The sequence below is a fragment of the Triturus cristatus genome, chromosome 9, assembly GCF_964204655.1.
Source record: "Triturus cristatus chromosome 9, aTriCri1.1, whole genome shotgun sequence".
NCBI lineage: Eukaryota > Metazoa > Chordata > Amphibia > Caudata > Salamandridae > Triturus > Triturus cristatus.
In genome coordinates this window covers 275,598,289-275,616,386 of record NC_140592.1, presented here as the reverse complement: position 1 = coordinate 275,616,386, position 18,098 = coordinate 275,598,289, and the positions used below count along the sequence as shown (strand labels likewise).

General features: G+C 42.6%; 1 protein-coding gene across 19 annotated transcripts in view; it reads right to left on the bottom strand.

Annotated features, from left to right (window-relative positions):
- FOXP1 (forkhead box P1) overlaps positions 1-18,098 on the bottom strand; it is a 1,129,017-nt gene that overhangs the window by 542,310 nt on the left and 568,609 nt on the right. For all 19 annotated transcript variants that reach the window (XM_085624906.1, XM_085624905.1, XM_085624913.1 and 16 more), the window contains one exon: positions 4,170-4,351. In XM_085624906.1, the coding sequence (XP_085481032.1) occupies positions 4,170-4,340 (171 nt within the window). In that variant the 5' untranslated portion in view covers positions 4,341-4,351. The remainder of the gene's footprint in view (positions 1-4,169; positions 4,352-18,098) is intronic.

Genomic DNA, 18,098 nt, shown 5'->3' with positions numbered 1-18,098 from the left:
CACCATTGGAATTAGAGGTGGAACATCGCCCTGGCACAGAACACGCCAATGCTGATGGTCTATCCAGGTTCTTCGTCCTTAGTGAATAGTACTCCCTTGAGGTTTGGTAGTTCTCCCCACTTTCACCTGGGGGAAGATGACTCATGTTAGACTTGGCATCTTTGGCGTGTTTTTCCCCTGCCTTGTTTTTTCTGACCTCCTGCTTTTGACTGTGTGCTGCATTTTGTTTATGCTGGTTTTTACAACACTGGTCATTTTACCACTGCTGATCAGTGCTAGAGCACAGGTGCTCCCTGTGTAAATTGTGATTACGAATGTTTATCCATGATTGGTATATTTGATTTACTGGCAAGACCTCAATAAAGTGCACTGTGTGTGCCCAGGGACTGTAAATCAAATGCTACTAGTGGGACTGCAGCACTGTTTGTGCCACCCACGAGTAGCCCTGCAAACATGTCTCAGGCCTACCACTGAAGTGTCTGTGAGTGCAGTTTTAAACTGCCATGTCGACCTGGCAAGTGCACCCACTTGCTAGGGCCAAACCTTCCCTTTTACTAAATGGAATGTATCCATAAGGTAGGCCCAAGGTACCCCATGTTCAAGGTGCAATGTATGCGAACGGTAGGACATATACTGGTGTGTTTTACATGTACTGATAGTGAAATACTGCTAATTAAAATTTTCACTATTGCATGTACTAGCTCGCTCAGGGGTTATCATTGGAGCTCCCATGAAAACTCTTACATGTGTAACTTCTAATTGGAAAGAGATAGTGATTTGTAGTTTGTGGTCCCTGAACTCACAATTTAAAAATAAATCTTTTAGTGAAGTTGGTTTTTAATTTGTGTGTTGAAAAAATGGCACTTTTAGAAAGTGCCCATTTTCTTGCTTTACCATTCTGTGCTTCTGCCTGCCTGTGGAATCCACGTCTGAGGGAGAGTAACAGTTGGGCTGTGTCTTCATTCACTCTAGACAGTCCCACAAAGGGAGCTGAGGTGCGGCTGAAAAACCAACGCATCGCCTGGCATGTGACTGAAAGATCGTTGCAGCCCGAGTACCACGTCATCGACGTCCGTGGAACCCCGTCCGACTCTGATGCAGGCTCTGCTGTGTGGTTGAAGAAATCGATGCATCACCTGCTTCATGGTTGGGAAGTCAATGCAGCTCTTGTTCTGCTGCTACCGCATCGATCCAACATGTCTGGATTTTCGACGCACCGCCTGTGTGTGCCAAATTCTTCATCAACATTGTCCAGCAGTAAGGAACCAAGGCCGTGTGTCCAGATATCGACGCATCACCTCCCCTGACAGTAAGGAACCAAGGCATCACCTCCCCTGCGCTGCAGTGATGCATCCATAGTTTTCTATCGACTGAACTATTTTGAACCTTTTTAAAGTGATATCTTGATTTGTGTAAGTTGGATTTTTGTGTTTTTGGTCTTATTTTATTCAGATAAATATTGGGTATTTTGTTAAACTGGTGTGGTGTCCTTTTGGAGTGTTTTCACTGTGTTACTGTGTGTGTATTTGCAAATGCTTTACACATTGCTTCTGAGACCAGCTTGACTTCTCGTGCCAAGCTACCAAGGGGGTGAGCAGGGGTTATCATAACTGTGTAATCCCCTTACTCTGACTAGAATAAGGGTACCTACGTCAACAAGGTGCAAGCCACTACCAACTAGAGACCCCCATTTCTAACGCAGCCAATTGTAGAAATCCTTCTGTTAAACACTTACTGAGGTTGTGCACCATTTTATTAGGTGAAAGGACCCTATTTAATTGGTGAAATAATCAATGACACATACCTTAGCCTTATCTATATTAAATTGCTAATGAACTCTGTATGTTATAAATATAATGAAGTATGCACATTTAAAATTCAAGCTATTTTAAAATGTGATCATGCCCTCTGCATTTTCAGGTAAGTGCTTGAGAAGGTTAACAGAGTGAAGAAGAAAAAGGACAAGCTTCCTCGTACCACAGTGCAGCTTTGTTTTCACCTGGGACTGGCACTTTTGAGAGCAGTTCTAAAGCTGCCTACAACAGTCCTCAAGCTGCTCTGCTATGAGGGGTGGCGCTGGCCACTGTCAGGCTGTTCCAGAAAAATGGCAACAGAGCTTTGTGAGTGTTGGGCTTTGCAAATTTTGTTTCATCATTGAAGTAAATCCACAATTGTGGTAATTCCTCTTTGTACATGTCTGGAGACAGCCCAACTCCTGTGTATTACTGCTCTCAGGTTGCTAGTAGATGTATCTTAAATTGTTTACTGCCACTGTCTATTTGGCTTATGTAGCATTCCACTAACTTTCCATTCTCACAAATACACTACTTTGTCTGGAACAGCCCCTTGAATGATTATAGTTCCAATAGGATGGGTTAGTAAACTTAGAAATGCAATGAACCATTTTCCCTACAGTACAGCACCCATCTTAATAAAACCCTAAACTGATAGTATTCACATGGAGCAAGGTGGGTGGATGGCTCTTGTTAACACTTGGTTATTAAACACTGCCCTACACAATCTCATTAATCCTGTTCTTGCTAGCTCCTGGTCAGAGGAAGGGGTTTAACACATGTGACCATTCATAACATACTCCTTCAAGGGAAACAGTAACAGGCAGTGCAAGCAATTCTCTCATTATATGTGATAGATACATGTTGAGAATTATACTTTCATTCTGCTTGGTCCACATGTGTGCTGGGTCAGAACTCAGAACCAGCTATACCAATGTTTTGCTTTAATATTTAAAAGAAACCTGACATTTGAGGACATATACTTTTTTGTGGTGAACATACAATGTCACAGAGCAGATCATGAGTGAAAGATAAGAACAGACTGTAGTCATGATTGCATGGTGGGGAGGACCTTATGGCTGAGGGTCTTACATGTAAATAACACACTAATTTCAGCATTTAAAGAAATCATCCAAAGGAAATTACAGACCAGGTTTAGGTCGTTATCAATTAAATGGAAGACTTTATAAGTATAGAAAGAGAAACAATAAATTATAAAATGTATGACAATATGATAGAAAGAAAAGAGGAAAGATTGACAATTAGAATGTAAATGGCGTAAAGTTAAACCAAATTAATAGGTCCAAAATTTAAGTGAAAGCAATTAATCTTAAGGATCTCTGAGGAAATTACTACACTGTCAATAAATGGAATAAATTGAAATTATTAGATACTAATAACAAACTGAAACATCAGTGGGCCGTGTGCAAACTGTCAAAGGGGTCAGGTGGCTTCATGACAGTGGTAGGACATCTTGTCCCAAAGAAATGGCATGCACAAAATACAGTTTAACTGAGAGCAACTGCAACTTGTGGAAGAGAGTGACTAAATGAAAAAAGAAAAGAGCACCATTGATTTGCCCATTTTCTCATTTTGCTACTGCATGTCGTTTTTAAACTCTATTTTTCTTTTATTTCTTACTGATATAATTTACCTCCAACTTGCTAATTTATTGACATATTCACTTTCATCCACTAACTGTCAAACATTTCAAGCCTGACTATCTGAGGAAGAAAAGTGTGAGGCTTGTTTGGACTAAAAAAAATATGAATACTTAGTTTTGATTTCTTCTGGTTTCAGTAAGTCAAAGTGTAACTCCAGACATTTTTTAAGTACCAAACAGTCATCATAGGACTGCAAAATGTTTGTACAAGGATGGGGATGTCAAAGTACTTAGAAAGTGCTGCAGTCAGAGCTGTGAACCCTGCCATGATACTTCCTGAGGTGCTGTTCAACCCTTGACTACATCAAAAGCACAACTTACGGCAAAAGACAACATCACTTCACATGGTTAACCTTCTTAGTACATGAACATATTTCACGACTAGATATTAGTTTGCAATGTATTAACTAAACTCATATGACTTAGAATAAAGTTTTAACAGTAGCTGGCTTCCATTTTTCAGGCCACCCTTTGCATGCTTATAATTCAGCAGTGTACTTAAAGAGAGGTGTATTTGGTTTATAGCAAGACAGACTCAACATATTTAATCAATGAAGGAAGGCTTTGATTTTTTTTCTTCCTTGCGAGGAAATCCTAAAAAAGAAGCCAGCACACATCATAAAGTATAACTTTGCATTCCACAACGATTACGCGGAAGCACTGATATTCCTCCGCCCTCCCCGCTGGAAGGCCGCCACGCGCAACAACTGTACCTGCTGCTGCTGGAGATGCGCTAAATCAGCAGCACCCATATCGGTTGAGGGGGTTTCGCCGTTGGACCTCACTTCTCGCAGGGTGCAATCCAAGAAGTGGTTGCCAGCGCTCGCTCCATTCTGAATGGCTGAACCGTTACTTTTTGTCTCAGGCCCAGAGTCTTGCATCATGGCTCAGACACCTAAAACACAAATGAAAAAAAAAAACAGCTGTTAAAACAGTTGCTGTCTGTGGGGAGACATGTCTTCTGTAAACCTAGCCAGCACTTTTCATTTCCTCCTGTACAATTTACATTTTATTAATGCTTCATTTTGCCAGTTTATTTACTTATTTGATCAGCTATAATTTTGGAAGCAAAACTCAAAGCTAAACATAGATGGTTACATATTCAATATCACGCTTCTCTTAGAGACACAAATATTTTCAAAAGAACACAGAATCAGCGATTATATTCCTCTAATTACATCTGGTTGCTATACACTACTTTAAACCCTATGAGTCACTTCATATTACATTTTATGTGATACACCCAAAGGGTTTTAGAAGCTTGAAGATCAGGCAAGCCGAGAGTTCAGTGTTTAGGTTTTCATGCGCAAAATACAAATTGTCAGATGGTAACTTGCATCATGTTGATAATAATTAATATGATTGGAAACATTTGCCCACAAACATAAGTGCTTACTTTTTTCTGACAAAAGTAATTTAATTGTTTTGTGGTGAATCTCAGTCCAATTTTAATTACTTAAATTAGGTGTGCGTGCATATATATCAGTACTGCTACTCATTCTTCACAAGAATCTCAACTAGTTATCTATCATTTTGTAAGGGCTCTCTTCAGTTAGAATAGTCCTATGAAACTAAAACATTCACACTGTGTAAGATAGTTATGTGGTACAAAGCCATAAGATTTAGCAGTAACAGAATTAACTAATTGATTAACATGGCTCTAACACCAAAGACAGAGCAGATGTCTCTGTGAGCTGGTCACCAGGAGTATGCATGGTGCAACGATGACCAGGAAGAATTTAACTAGTATTACAGAGGCATCTTGTGTGCACTTTTTGCCCCAAAACATAAATTATCTCCTATGGAGCATGGGTTGGAGGAGTTAGCGCGGCCAGGCAGACAATGGACAGCAGTAAACTTGTTTATTACTGCAGGGCTCCTTCTTTTTGGTAGGGGTCAAGTTAAGGACCATGAACCACCTGATTACAGTCCTCACCAGATAGGAATTATAAAGCCTGCCAATAACCCCCACCCCCTCTGTTAATTCTCCCCCACCACTACACACGTTTATAGCATGTTAAATCTGATCTTAAATTGTGCGTGATTCAAGGTATAAATTTGTAGCTCAGCACAGGTTTTATACAGAACTATTTACAAACTCTTTCTTCACTTTCAAAACACTTTAGGCCAGATGTACGACCATTGAATTTTGCGACACGCAAATTGCGATAAATTGCGAGTAGGAATTTGCAAGTCACAAAATCCAATGTACAACAGTATCTCAGACACTGTTTGTGAATCTCAATGGGGTCGCAAATTGCATGCCTCATAAATATTAATGAGGCTGTCTCAATTTGCGACCCCATTGGGAATTGCTGGCACTTCCAGGGATAGTGGCCTGCTGGGGTCAGCAGACCACCATGTCTGGGACTGCTTTGTCATTAAAGCAGTTTTTTTTTAATGCACCCCATTTCCCTTAAAGGAAAACGGGATGCATTTAAAAAATAAAAATGAAACATTTCAGTTTCATTTTTTTTAGGGCAGGCAGTGGTCCCTGTGACCACTGACTGCTCTTCAAAAATATTTTGCGCATTCATTCCCAAAGGGGAAGGGGTCCCCTGGGGACCCCTTCCCATTTGCGAGTGCTTTACCACCCTTCTGAGAGGGGTGGTAAACTGCAAGGGTTTTTTAACCGCAATTGCGGTGGCAAAACATTCATTCATAGGTTATGGACTCGCTATTAGGAAGGGACGCCCTTGCCACGCCCCTTCCTAATAGTGAGCTGCTAACCCTATTTTGCAAGTCACTACTTGATTAGCGACTCGCAAAATAGGGTTAGTACATTGGGCTGACCTAGTTTGCGGTCGCAAAGAGGCCGAAATCCCTTTGCGACTGCAAAAAACAGTCGTATATCTGGCCCCTAATTTCAGTTAAGGACCTTAAAAGCGATACAGGCAATTAGCAATTATAACTCCTGTACATAAGTATGATAAATCAATTATATAAAATACAACCATACAGCATATAAAACACAGTTAATGAAAAAATCACACGCAGAACAGAAATTATAACATATTAAGATGGGTACAATTAGACAAACAATAGTAAGCGAAACCTTTAAAGGTTGCTAGATATTCCGAGACTCTAAAATTCTTCTTCTGTGAGAAGCTAGCCTAACATACCGAAAAAAAAGTCAGGACCTTCTGGCCCTAAATAGCAGGAAACATATTACAAATATAGCATTTATAAAATGCATCATTTAAAATATTAACACAAGCATTAATGTGATATCTCCCGCTAGAGGTCCCTCAATTATTATTACTCTCCGCAGCCAAGTTACCATAACAATTATCTATCTAGCTACTTACTAAATTCATATTGATCAGATTAACGAATGCTCTGTAATGAGTTCATGCCAATTGCAACATATGCGTCATGTACCAAGGTTGTGCAGCGCATCTGGTCACTGCACCAGGGCTTATGCTGGCCCCTAATCCCACTGAATAATAAGAGGGCTTGTGTCGCTTCATGGGTGCTATGTTTCAGCAGATAAATGTGGTGTACCACACCCGAGATTTAGAAACTATTGCATGTTGGAAACTAGAGATTCTACTTTTTTTTCTAAATGATAGTTTGTAATGAAAAACTATTAACAGAGCACCTATTGCCCCAGAAACCCAATGTTCCGATCCTAAATCTCAAGCAATCTTCCAGGCTATTTAAAACTTTCGTTTCAGTATCATGAAAGAACAGAGGAGTAACACACAGACACCCTCAAAATATTACGTTCGGGTTTAATCTTCACCGCAGCATTAATAAGCACTGCCCACTGCAATAATACCCTCACTGCGGGCCAGTGGCATAAAAACAGCTCCTGTGTTGTGTGGGAGGAGGGCCCCCGGGAGCTCGGGGATGGTCCCCGAACTCCCGGGGGCCCTCTCCAGCGCAGTGCCTGAACTTCAGGCTCCTGGCCTGGGAGCACCTAACTGGGTCTGGAGCATGGGGCACCGCCTCCATGTGCTTTACAGGAGGGCCCTCATGTTTCCTTACGCCACTGCTGAGGGCAATATAAAATGAGATGTTAAAAGAGTGATAATTGATGTATCACATTTAACAAGTTCCACTTATGTACAGTAACATAGAGTTACCACACGCAAACCACTGCTCTTAAACATTCCACACATAAATTTGAAAAGCCAGCAGTACACTTAATTACAAACAGTTAGTCCCAATTTATGTGCGTAAAAGTCTTAATCAGGCTAAATGCCTCACATTCAGAACAGGGAGCTAGTTATGGCTGACCACTACATAAGCATCTATTTGATTATACTTGGCCTGTCCACAACTATCAACATCTTGAACTATTTATTCTTTCTTAGTCCTAGAAGGAAATCAATGCATCAAGTGAATGGTAATGCAAAGAAAATACAGTGTTTTTCGTGAAGACAGTTACCAGGGAAGCAAACACAAGGTGATGATGGACGGAGCACTGAAACATTTCGACACTCACCCCCAGTCACAGATCTGGGTTGAATTCATCATCGTTTTATAGCTCACTTTGCCACCCCAGTTCAGACCCAACCATATGCAAATCAGTCTTGACCCTGTTGCTCATGGGAATAGTCCAGCCCGAACTGCCAAGCCAGGTCTTCCCTGGACCGGAAACAAGCATCTGGGACCGGTTTTGGGGTACCACCCATCATCAGCTAGGCTAGCTTGAATCCAGTGGCAAAGTGAGCAAGGGACCCACGTTTGGGCATACCCTGCCAACTTAGGGTGAACAAAGCAAACATAAGGAGATGATGGGCGGAGTGCTGAAACTTTTCAGACACTCACCCCCAATCACTGATCTGGCTCACTTCACCGCCCCACTTCAGACCCAGCCATATGCCAAGTCTGAAATGGGGCGGCAAAATGAGCTAAAGAACGATTATCTATTCAACCTAGATCTGTGACTGGGGGTGAGTGTCTGAAAAGTTTCAGCGCTTCGTCCATCATCTCCTTGTGTTTGCGACATTTATCAGGGCCCTCTTTTAAACACTTAGGGCACTATTCACAAAGGTAGACTTAGACACCAGCATCTTGGACACCTTCTCCTTGATACTGGCCCTCACCTTGTCTGACAACCTGTACATTTTATTTTTAACAGGCGGACTATCCCCACTGTTAATGTCATGGATGCACAGGTGTGTGAGTTCAAGGGTGCGGGAGAACAGAGAGGCGAACTGCCCCAGTAACTGGTGACAGTCACGCCGCACTTCTGTGATCAGAGTAGGGGAGAGTTGGATACCCTCCACTGACCCATCGTGTTCCTGGGAAGACAGGAGGTCAGGGAGAGGGTTGCTCTCCTCTCCCACTCCCTCATCTGTCACCAGGAGCATGCTCATTTCGGACCTTTCAAAGTTTGGTTTGAGGCAGTTCATGTGGAGCGCCTTTAAGGGGTCTTGAGACCCACCAAGTAGGTAGACTCCCTCTTCTGTTCCTTCACTTTATATGGGCCTGTCCAACGATCCTGGAGAGCTATAGGCTCCGCAGCCTCCATAGCCCACACCTTGTGGCCAGGTTGAAACTCTACCAAAGTGGCCTTCTGTCTATAAAAGAGTTTCATAACTTCCTGATTTGTCTCAAGATTACTTTTCGCCTTTTTTCAGAAGCAGTGCATCTGGTTGCAGAGAGCCAGCATGTAGCTGACCACATCCTGAGGGGGATTCCCAGGAGGTTGAGCCCACCCCTCTCTCACAAGGCTAAGTGGTCCCCTAACAGGGTGACCACAGAGTAGTTCAAAGGGGCTAAATCCAACCCCCTTCCGTAGCACCTCCCTGTAGCCAAAGAGAAGGCATGGAAGGAGGAAATCCCACTTATGCCTCATGGGCTCAGGTAGGCCCATCATCATGTCCTTCAGGGTCTTATTAATTCTCTCCAAAAGACCATTGGTTTGGAGAACTTATAAGATACCCCACACTCATCCACATGGACTTCATGTACGCTAACGTGAAGCTAGTTCCTCTGTCAGACACTACCTCTTTGGGGATCCCCACATAGGTAGAAATCCCCATCAGGACCCTGGCCAACCCTGGTGCAGTCACTGACCTCACAAGGTTGGCCTCCGAGGAGCGAGTGGTGTGGTCCACCAAGACCAGGATAAACCTGTTTCCAAAAGCTGTCTTGGGGTCCAAGGGTCCAACAATGTTGGTTCCTATCTTCTCAAAGGGCGTGCTAACAATAAGTAACTGGGTATGGGGAGGTTTGAGCTTTTTCCCTAACTTCCCACTGGCCTGGAAGGTGGGATAGGACCTACAGAATACATCTGAGGACTTCTTCATCTGGGGCCAATACAAGTGAACAACAAGCCTTGCGAAGGTCTTGTTTAGTCCCAGATTTCCTGCCAGGGGTATGTCATGAGCCAAACCCAGTAGGAAGGTCTTGTAACACTGGGGGGCCACCAGCACAAGGGCTGCCCCAGAGCCTTAGGCTCGCTATATAGGAGGTCATTCTCCAAATAGGTCAGATGATCCCCAGAGGTGTCATCTGCTGCATGGGTATCAGCTTGTCGCTTCAAGCCCTTCAGAGTGGGGGACTCCTTCTGCACTTTACAGAATTCCTTCCGGGTGGGCATCCTTCCGGGTGCCAATCAGCAGTCTCAGGCAGGTCATCCAGGGTGGCAATGTCCTCTCTAGTTGGCTCAGGGGCATCCTCCTCAGATTCCCCAACAACCTAGAACATGGGAACTTCAGGGGCTGGATTCCTCCATCCCTCTCCATCTTGGCATCTGTCTGGGCCATTGTCCAGGCTCCAGAAACCCTTGACACCCTTACTGGGCAGCCATGGACTTTGTGGTCATACAGACCCATTCAGGCAATCCCAACATCTCCAAATGTGACCTGAGCTCTACCTACCTCCAGATAGTGTGCTTCAGGTCATTGCCTAACAGGAAAACTACAGGCATGACAGAGCATACCGCTATTTTAGAGAATCTGGTACCCCCCTCTCCCCTCAAGGGAACCGGAGACACCGGTAGGTGAGTCTCACAATTGTCAGTGACTGTGAGTTGTGGGAACATGTTAGGGAGGACATGCTCTGAGGACACCATCTGACAACTCATAGAAGTCATGCTGGCCCCAGTGTCCCTCAGAACCTCCACACTTTGTGCATTGATGGCGACTCACTGCCTGCACTTAGATACATTTGCAGGCATATGGGCTTTTGCCACCGTATCCTTATCCCCCAGAGAAACTAGGGTCACCTCTAACTGCTCTCCAAAGTTAACTGGTACAACCTCCTCCATGAACACTACACTCACCAATCCAGCTGTCTGCCCACAGGTGGGGGGCTGTGCCCTCTTGGGACATTTGGAGTCATCTTTGGAGTGCTCAAACTTTAGTAATCTGTGCATTGGGGTACAAACCCCCCTGTCTATCAAGAAACCCCTTCTTTCTAGGCTCAGACTGGGACCGGTTACCACTCCTCTCTTGGGAATTATTTTGGGGTCCCCCTTCTTTCTTCTGGTGGGACTCCTGACCAGCCTTGTGGCAGTCTCCCCCAGATACCTTTTTGGACATTTTGGTGCTGGCCCAGAGGTTCGCCTAGTGACCAAGCTTTCTGGGGTAATGTTAGCTTGCTGTAAACTAGATGCTGCGCAGCTCTGGAAAAAAAACTAAACATTTTCTCTCTCAGAATTAGATTGTACAACCCACTGTAGTCATTAACTTTGCTATTCTGCACCCAACCATTCAGTGCTTTCAGATCGTGCTCTGCAGAAACACACGGACACGATCGAGGCTTAACACGTCTTTATTCATTACCTTCTAACCCCAAACTGGCGCTCCTTCGCCTCGCCCCTCCCTTACTCTTCCTACCATGCCTGACTTGGAAGTCGCAGACAGGGTCAGGCATGGCGACACGACAAGTGCCTTGCTGGAGTAGTCCACAAAATCCACCCAGACTGGTTGGGGAGCTTCTGGCTATCCCTGAACCTCTGGCAGTACTTCTCAGAAGTCAGCCCAAACTTAGCGATCAAGATGGCTTTTCATGGGGGAGTACCTGGTTTGTAAAGTAAGAAGTGCGTCCCGCCCATCTGAAGGCATGTTTCCCACAGACCAACTCCAAGTGCTCTTCTGGGATCTTGTGAGCCCCCAGAGCTACCTCATAGGCAGAAAAACAACTGTCAATGTCATCTCCCACAACATTACTGGGCACTAAATCTTTGGGGGTTGTAGACCTTTTTGTTTCCTTCAGACACTGCAGGTATGCTGCCACCAATGCTGCTGGAAAATGCCTGCTGTGTTTTCAGTTTCAGTTCCTTAAGGCTCCTTTCATTTGCCAAACATTCCAAAGCTAGTTTCTCCTCCATGGCAAGTATATTCTCCATCCTGAGCCCATCACCAGCTTGAACTCTTTCTCCTCCCTTGTTTCCACTCTGGGGTCAGGTTGCAGGAAGATACACTGCTCCCTGCTCTGGAATCAAGCTCCAAATCAGGGGTCAAGTTATCCCCTTCAGCAGGTGGCTGGCTCAGGACTGAGATCCAAATACTCTCATTTTCTGTCCATCTCATCTCCCTCAGATGCTGTAGCAAGTGACTGATCGGCTTCTGCCTCAGCTCCTTTTGCAGTTCCAGTTTCCTGTTGGTGCTCTTAGCTGGAAGTCCCCTCTCTTTACAGAACTCATTGAATTTGGCCACCATGTAGGACTCCATGTTTGCCAGCTACAACTCCATGCTTGTACTTATGGATTCAGGCACAACAGACAGAGAGAGTATTTTGAAAAATCAATAAGGTAAATGGAGAAGAATTTAAACTCAAATTGGTCTTACATATGGTATGGTAGTGTGCACCAAATTACTGGATGCCACTTCACAAACACAAGCCCAATCCTCACTGCTGAACACCAGTGTAAGAAATTGGGTCACTAGGCGACAGGGGTGTGAGCCCTGGTCAAGCAGCAACCACAGTCCTTGTCAGGGTAAGAAACAAGCAAACCCCAAATGAACCTGTGCTCAACCCTTTGGTATCTTGGCACAGAGCAGTCAGGCTTCACTTAGAGGCAATGTTTAAAGTATTTGTGAAACACTTCAAACAGTAAAGTAGTGAAAACACCACACAAAAAGATCAGATCAGATTAGAAAAATAAAGCTTATTTTAATAAAGAAAACAAGACCAAAACGCCAAAAATTCCAATCAGTCATTACTTTTTAAAGATTAACCTGTAAAAACAGTGCCTAAGAGCAGAAAGTGCCAACTGCAGCTATCTGGTTGCACTGAACCGGGTCAACATAAAAAATATGGAGAGTGTGTCAGATATAGTCCCAGATTAGTCCTGCTGTCGTTTTACCTTCTCAAGTTTTGTGCCAAGAGTTCCATTCGTGTTGGAGAGGGTGGCAAGGAGAGTGCTGCGTGAAGAGCAAGCCAGGCGTTGTGGACGGGCAGGCTGGAGCTTCGCATTGGTGGTTCCCTGCGGGCTGTTGATGCTGCTGTGTGAAGAGACAGGCTGGCGGTGGTTCACGGTGAACTTTGGTGAGAGCTGTGTGGTCTTAGAGAAATAGGGCCCGTTCAAAGTCACAAAGAGCCCAAAAGCTTGCTCTGAAGAGCTTGTGAGCCTCACCAAGAGTCCAGGACTTGAGAGGCACTCCAAAGGGGGTTGGGGTCCTGCCACAAAAGGGTCCAGGAGCTGGTTGGGGAGCCCTGTATGTCCATGAGTCTAAGATCAGGAGGCCAGCAGATGACCCCTTTTAGAGTCACTCTGGGTCCCGGGTTCAAGATAAATGTGCAGGTCCAGTTGTTCTTCCCCAGGCAAGAGGGCAGCAGATCAACACAGGAGGGCAGCAGTTCCTTTGGAGCAACAGTCCAGAAGAGTGGCAGTCCTTGTAGCAGCACAGCAGCCTTTCTTCCAGTATCCACAGGTCCAGAAGTGTACTGAAGAATCCGTGTCTCAGTATTTATGCCCAGTTGTGTCTCTGAAGTGGGTTAGAAGCTTCTAGAGGTTTCCCTTTGAAGTCCCTAGGCATCCTGCTTTTCCTGTCCTGGCTCTAGTCTAAGTACAGGGGTATGCAGCCCTTTGTGTGAAGGCAGAACACTGCCTATTCAGGTGTAAGTGGGGCTGTGGCCATCTCCTCCCTCCCATCCTGCCAATGATGGCCCATCGAGACACACCAATGCTCCTTATTGTGTGTGCTTGTCTAGGAGGAATACACAAAGCTGAACTGCCAGCTAAACCCAGTCATGTGACCAGAGACAGGCTGCATGCACTTAAAAGCTAAGGCAAGAAAATGCAAACTTTCTAAAAGTGGCATTTTCAGAATTGTTACTTCATCAAAAGTTATGATTCTAAATTAAGATTCCAGAGACACCAAACATGAACTGGTTATCTCTTCCTGTTTGGAAATATCACTTATAAAATGAAATAAGGCAAATACTGTGTTAACCTATGGGAGAGGTATGCCTTTCTGTAGTGAAAAACAAATTTAAGAGTTTTTGGCTACCAGGACATGTCTTACTTGTTAAGTACATTGCACCCTCCCCGCTGGGCTGTCCAGATCCTACCTAGGGTTGACATATATATTAAAAAGGAAGGTTTGTGTCTGGCAAAAGGTTTATTTTGCTAGAACTAAATGGCAGTTTACACTGCACACACAGGCTCTGCAATGGCAGCCCTGAGAAATAGTTAAAGGGGTACTTAAGTGGGTGGTACAAACGATGCTGCAGGACTACTACTGGAATTTTAATTTACAGGCCCTGGGTAAATGTCGTACTAATATTCTAGGGCCCATAAGTAAATTAAATTGTTCAATTGGGGATAGCCAATATTATCATCATTAGAGGAAAGAGCACAAGCCCTTTAGCCCTGATTAGCAGTAGTAAAGTGCACCAAGTCGTAAGGCCAGCAAAAATTAGATTAGCACAAAAATGGAGGAGGAAGGCAAAACGTTTGGGAGAAGATCACCCTTAACTGACAGTTCTAAAAAACATCTAATGACTGCTGCCCACCTGCAACCACCAGCACAAACTAAGCACTGGTGCTATTGATGCAGTAATCAGTTTTCTCTTACTGTCCTTATGCAGCAACTTTTTCTCCTAGCAGAAATGAAATGTAGAATACTTTATCCTTTTTTCCCTTTATTTACAAATTTTCTTTGGAACAGTCTTTGCAGAACCCTGAAAGGTCTGAAAACTCACTTCAAACTGCCCTGTTAGGCTAGTAGATAATACAATTCCATCTAGACTACCAAAGTCTAGGTGCTTCTTGATCATGTAGTGCCTCTAGCCCCATAGTCCCATTTTAGATATGTAACATATTACACTTTTTTTCAACACAGGGATGTTCAAATGAGCACCTGAATTGAATTCTCAAGTGGTGCAGCAGAGCTAGAAAAGGCTGAATACACTATAAAAAACTAATGTGAAGGAATGCAGAAAGTGGTGTTATTCGATTAGGGTTCAGTGGCCAGATGCAATTTTCATCTCCTCATGGTATAGTTCATGTTAAAGATCTTTTAAAGTCATGCATAATGCTTACTATACCCTCAGAAAAATTCCCTAATTTTTTTACTTGCAGAAATTAGCTTTAGGTGGCATATTTCTGGTCTCTCATCTAAAATCTGACCTACTCTAGTGAAAGGGGATATTTCACCACATACTCATCTGTTGCACACACTTCAAAGCAAACAGATAATTACTTAGTTGATAATACTCAAGAAGATTATTTAAATGGGCTCCTTCACAAATCCCAAAGCTTGGCATATTCAGCCACATGACAGCAAAGTAGTATGCTTGCAATTACAAGTCTTCTTCCAACTTTCTATATGTTTAAGGGGAGCGGATGTCCGCAAGCCTAATGCAAATAGAGCACAGTTGAATGCATCCACTGTTAATCCTGATCCAAATATGTGCTACGCACTACTAAGCAACGGTTTGGGAAGATTAGTATTTGGCATCTATGGTCTACCGCATTTTTGCATAGGTGCATGAGAGAGTCTGTGACTGTTTTCTATAAAATAAATCGTTAAAATGTTTAACTTTCTCAGTTGTGTAATACTGGCGTTTATATGAACTAATGTTGATTAACTCAGATGGGGCACCATTCATTAATAAGATTTGCACTGTACCTAGATTTAGGTTTAATTAGAAAAGCGTTGTACTAAGTGCACAGCATAGTCTCTGTACATATGTGTAAACAAGGCTAAAACACTGTATAAAACAAGCCACATTAACATATACACCACTGCATGAAATCGAGAAAATAAAGTAAAAAAGAACTGTATCCACGCTGGCACGAGGAAACGTAACAAGAATGCAAGTGATATAAAAACACAGACCAAAGGTAGGAAAGCACACATTTTAAGTTTAAAAAGAATAGAAGTGAACGAGCTCCCTAAATAAAATTGAATTTGTCCAAGTGGAAAATGTACCTCAAAGAACATGAAAAAGAATGACATGCATCAGCCTATGTTTGTGTCGGGAATGGATAACTTGCACATGCACAACCTGTGACAGAGAAGAGTAAAGTGGGAAAAGAAATGTAGAATAATAAACTCATCCTTCCATTTGCATTTGTCCAATGGGATTGACCAGATGATGGGAAGAGCAAGAGATTTATATAAGTGTAACATCAAGATCACAGGATTTGGGCTGATTAACAAAACTGGAGAGTATTGTTTTATGAAAAGGTTCTGAAGTATGTAGTATGTAAGTATGTAGTTTGAAAATATTTTTTTTACACTGTTAATATAACATTTTCAATGGGTGGAATCAATGTTAGGGAGTATGATGACAATTTACCAATACCATAGTGTCCCTAGGAAAGTTGTCTATAGTCAAGTTCTATGTGTAAAATGTAAATTTATTACTGATTCGCACAATTGTCCTGTGCGATTTGTGCTATTTATTTTTGTGTGCATGATGAATACGTATTGATCTGTACAGGGCCCATTTTGCTCTAAATATGTTTTCATTCCTCCCAAGCAAAGGAGCAGCCTTTGCAGTATCTAACTTCTTTCCCTTTAATAGCCATGATACTAACCAGAACAACTGAATCCACAGCTTAAATTGAGCTGGTGGTTGCTGGTGAGGATCACCGGCCCTAACTTTTGGGAACTGGCACTCATTTTTCCTCATCTCATATCGACCGCGTGCAAGAGAGAGAAACACACACAAATGATAAAGAAGAAGGAAGACAAAGGCGGAATAACGGGCATAAAGGGGGAAGAAGGGACCGGCAAGAGTGAAATGAAGGGGCAGCATGTCTGGTAGTGGATTACAGAGGCCGGAGATGAATGCAAAAGTACAGAGCCTTGGTATTCTGCGTTACAATTTTTAATTGAACTGACGGAGCAGAGTTTTGGGCACCACCAGTCATTCTTTTACAACTTAAGCACCAAGTAAATCCAATACTTTTGGAAGATTTTGTGAAGTATCTTGACAGATAACTAAAAAAGATGAGAGTCAAAAACAGAGAACACGTCATACAAAAGTGACACAATCAGTGAAAAGCATAAATAATAAAATGAAGGGGATAGTGAAAATGAGCACATTGTTAAATATCGAACACAGAGAGCACCATGTCTGCCTTCAGCGCCAGTAAAGAATTTAAAATTGAAAATACATTTAAAAAAGGAAGAGAGATAGTGAAAAGTGCAATCAAAAAGTAAAGACACAAATGACAATAGCAGGGGAGGTACTCTGTTACATAGCTGACTCGCTCAAACAGGGGAAGCAAGAGTTCTAGCAATAGTAAAGAAAACAAAAGTGGCAAAAACAGTGCAAAGTATAATTCCGGAAACGAAAACTCGAAGGCAGACACACTGTTAAATTTGAGACACCATCATACAGTGAAAGCAATATGTCATCCAGCAGCAATAGTAAAGAGCGCATAAATTGACAAAAAACTGGAAATAATAAAAATGAATAACTATTCTAAAAATGAGCAAGCAAAAAGTGAAGAAAAAAGGAGCATAACAAATACTTTTGAATATATTATGTTACATATCTGACTCCCTCAAATAAAGAAAGCAACGTGTCAACCTCCAGTGAAGAGTACATAAGCGAACAAACAGTGAAAAGTGTAACTTTGGAACTGATCAATTGAAGCGAGATAGTGTAAACGAGAAAAACAGTGAAGAAAAATAAATAAAGCAGTGGAGTCAGATTGTTAAATATGTGATACCCTAAAAAAGAAAACAAGACAGTTAGAGAGAGCTAGAAAACAAAAGAATGTGAAGAATCAAAAGAGTAATCACAGTGTTAAACATCCCATTACTTCAAATAAAGAGAGCAAGATGTCAACCTCCAGCAACAGTAAAGACTATAAAAGAGACAAAAACAGTGAATAACTGGAAATGATAAATTGAAGGGTGATACTGAAAATGAGAAAACCAAACATTAAAAATATAAGACCATAAATAGTGAAATCACACCGTCAAATATCTGGCACCCTCAAATGGTAAAAGCAATATGTGTGCCTGTAGCAATCGTCTTCTTGGAAAGGGCCATAAGCAATATAAGGCAGTTAACAAGAAAAATATTAGCATTTTCATTTTTAATACCATTTTTGACACTTATTTGCCATTTTACATCGCTCAGTGTAACGTTACAAGTGTTAATATGACCCTAAAGAACTTTTGTCTGATCTTAGAACTCTTAAAATATTTACACCCTCTGTCCAAAGTGCACTGTAATAACAGTGCACAACAGCATGGTATTGAGGCTTTTCT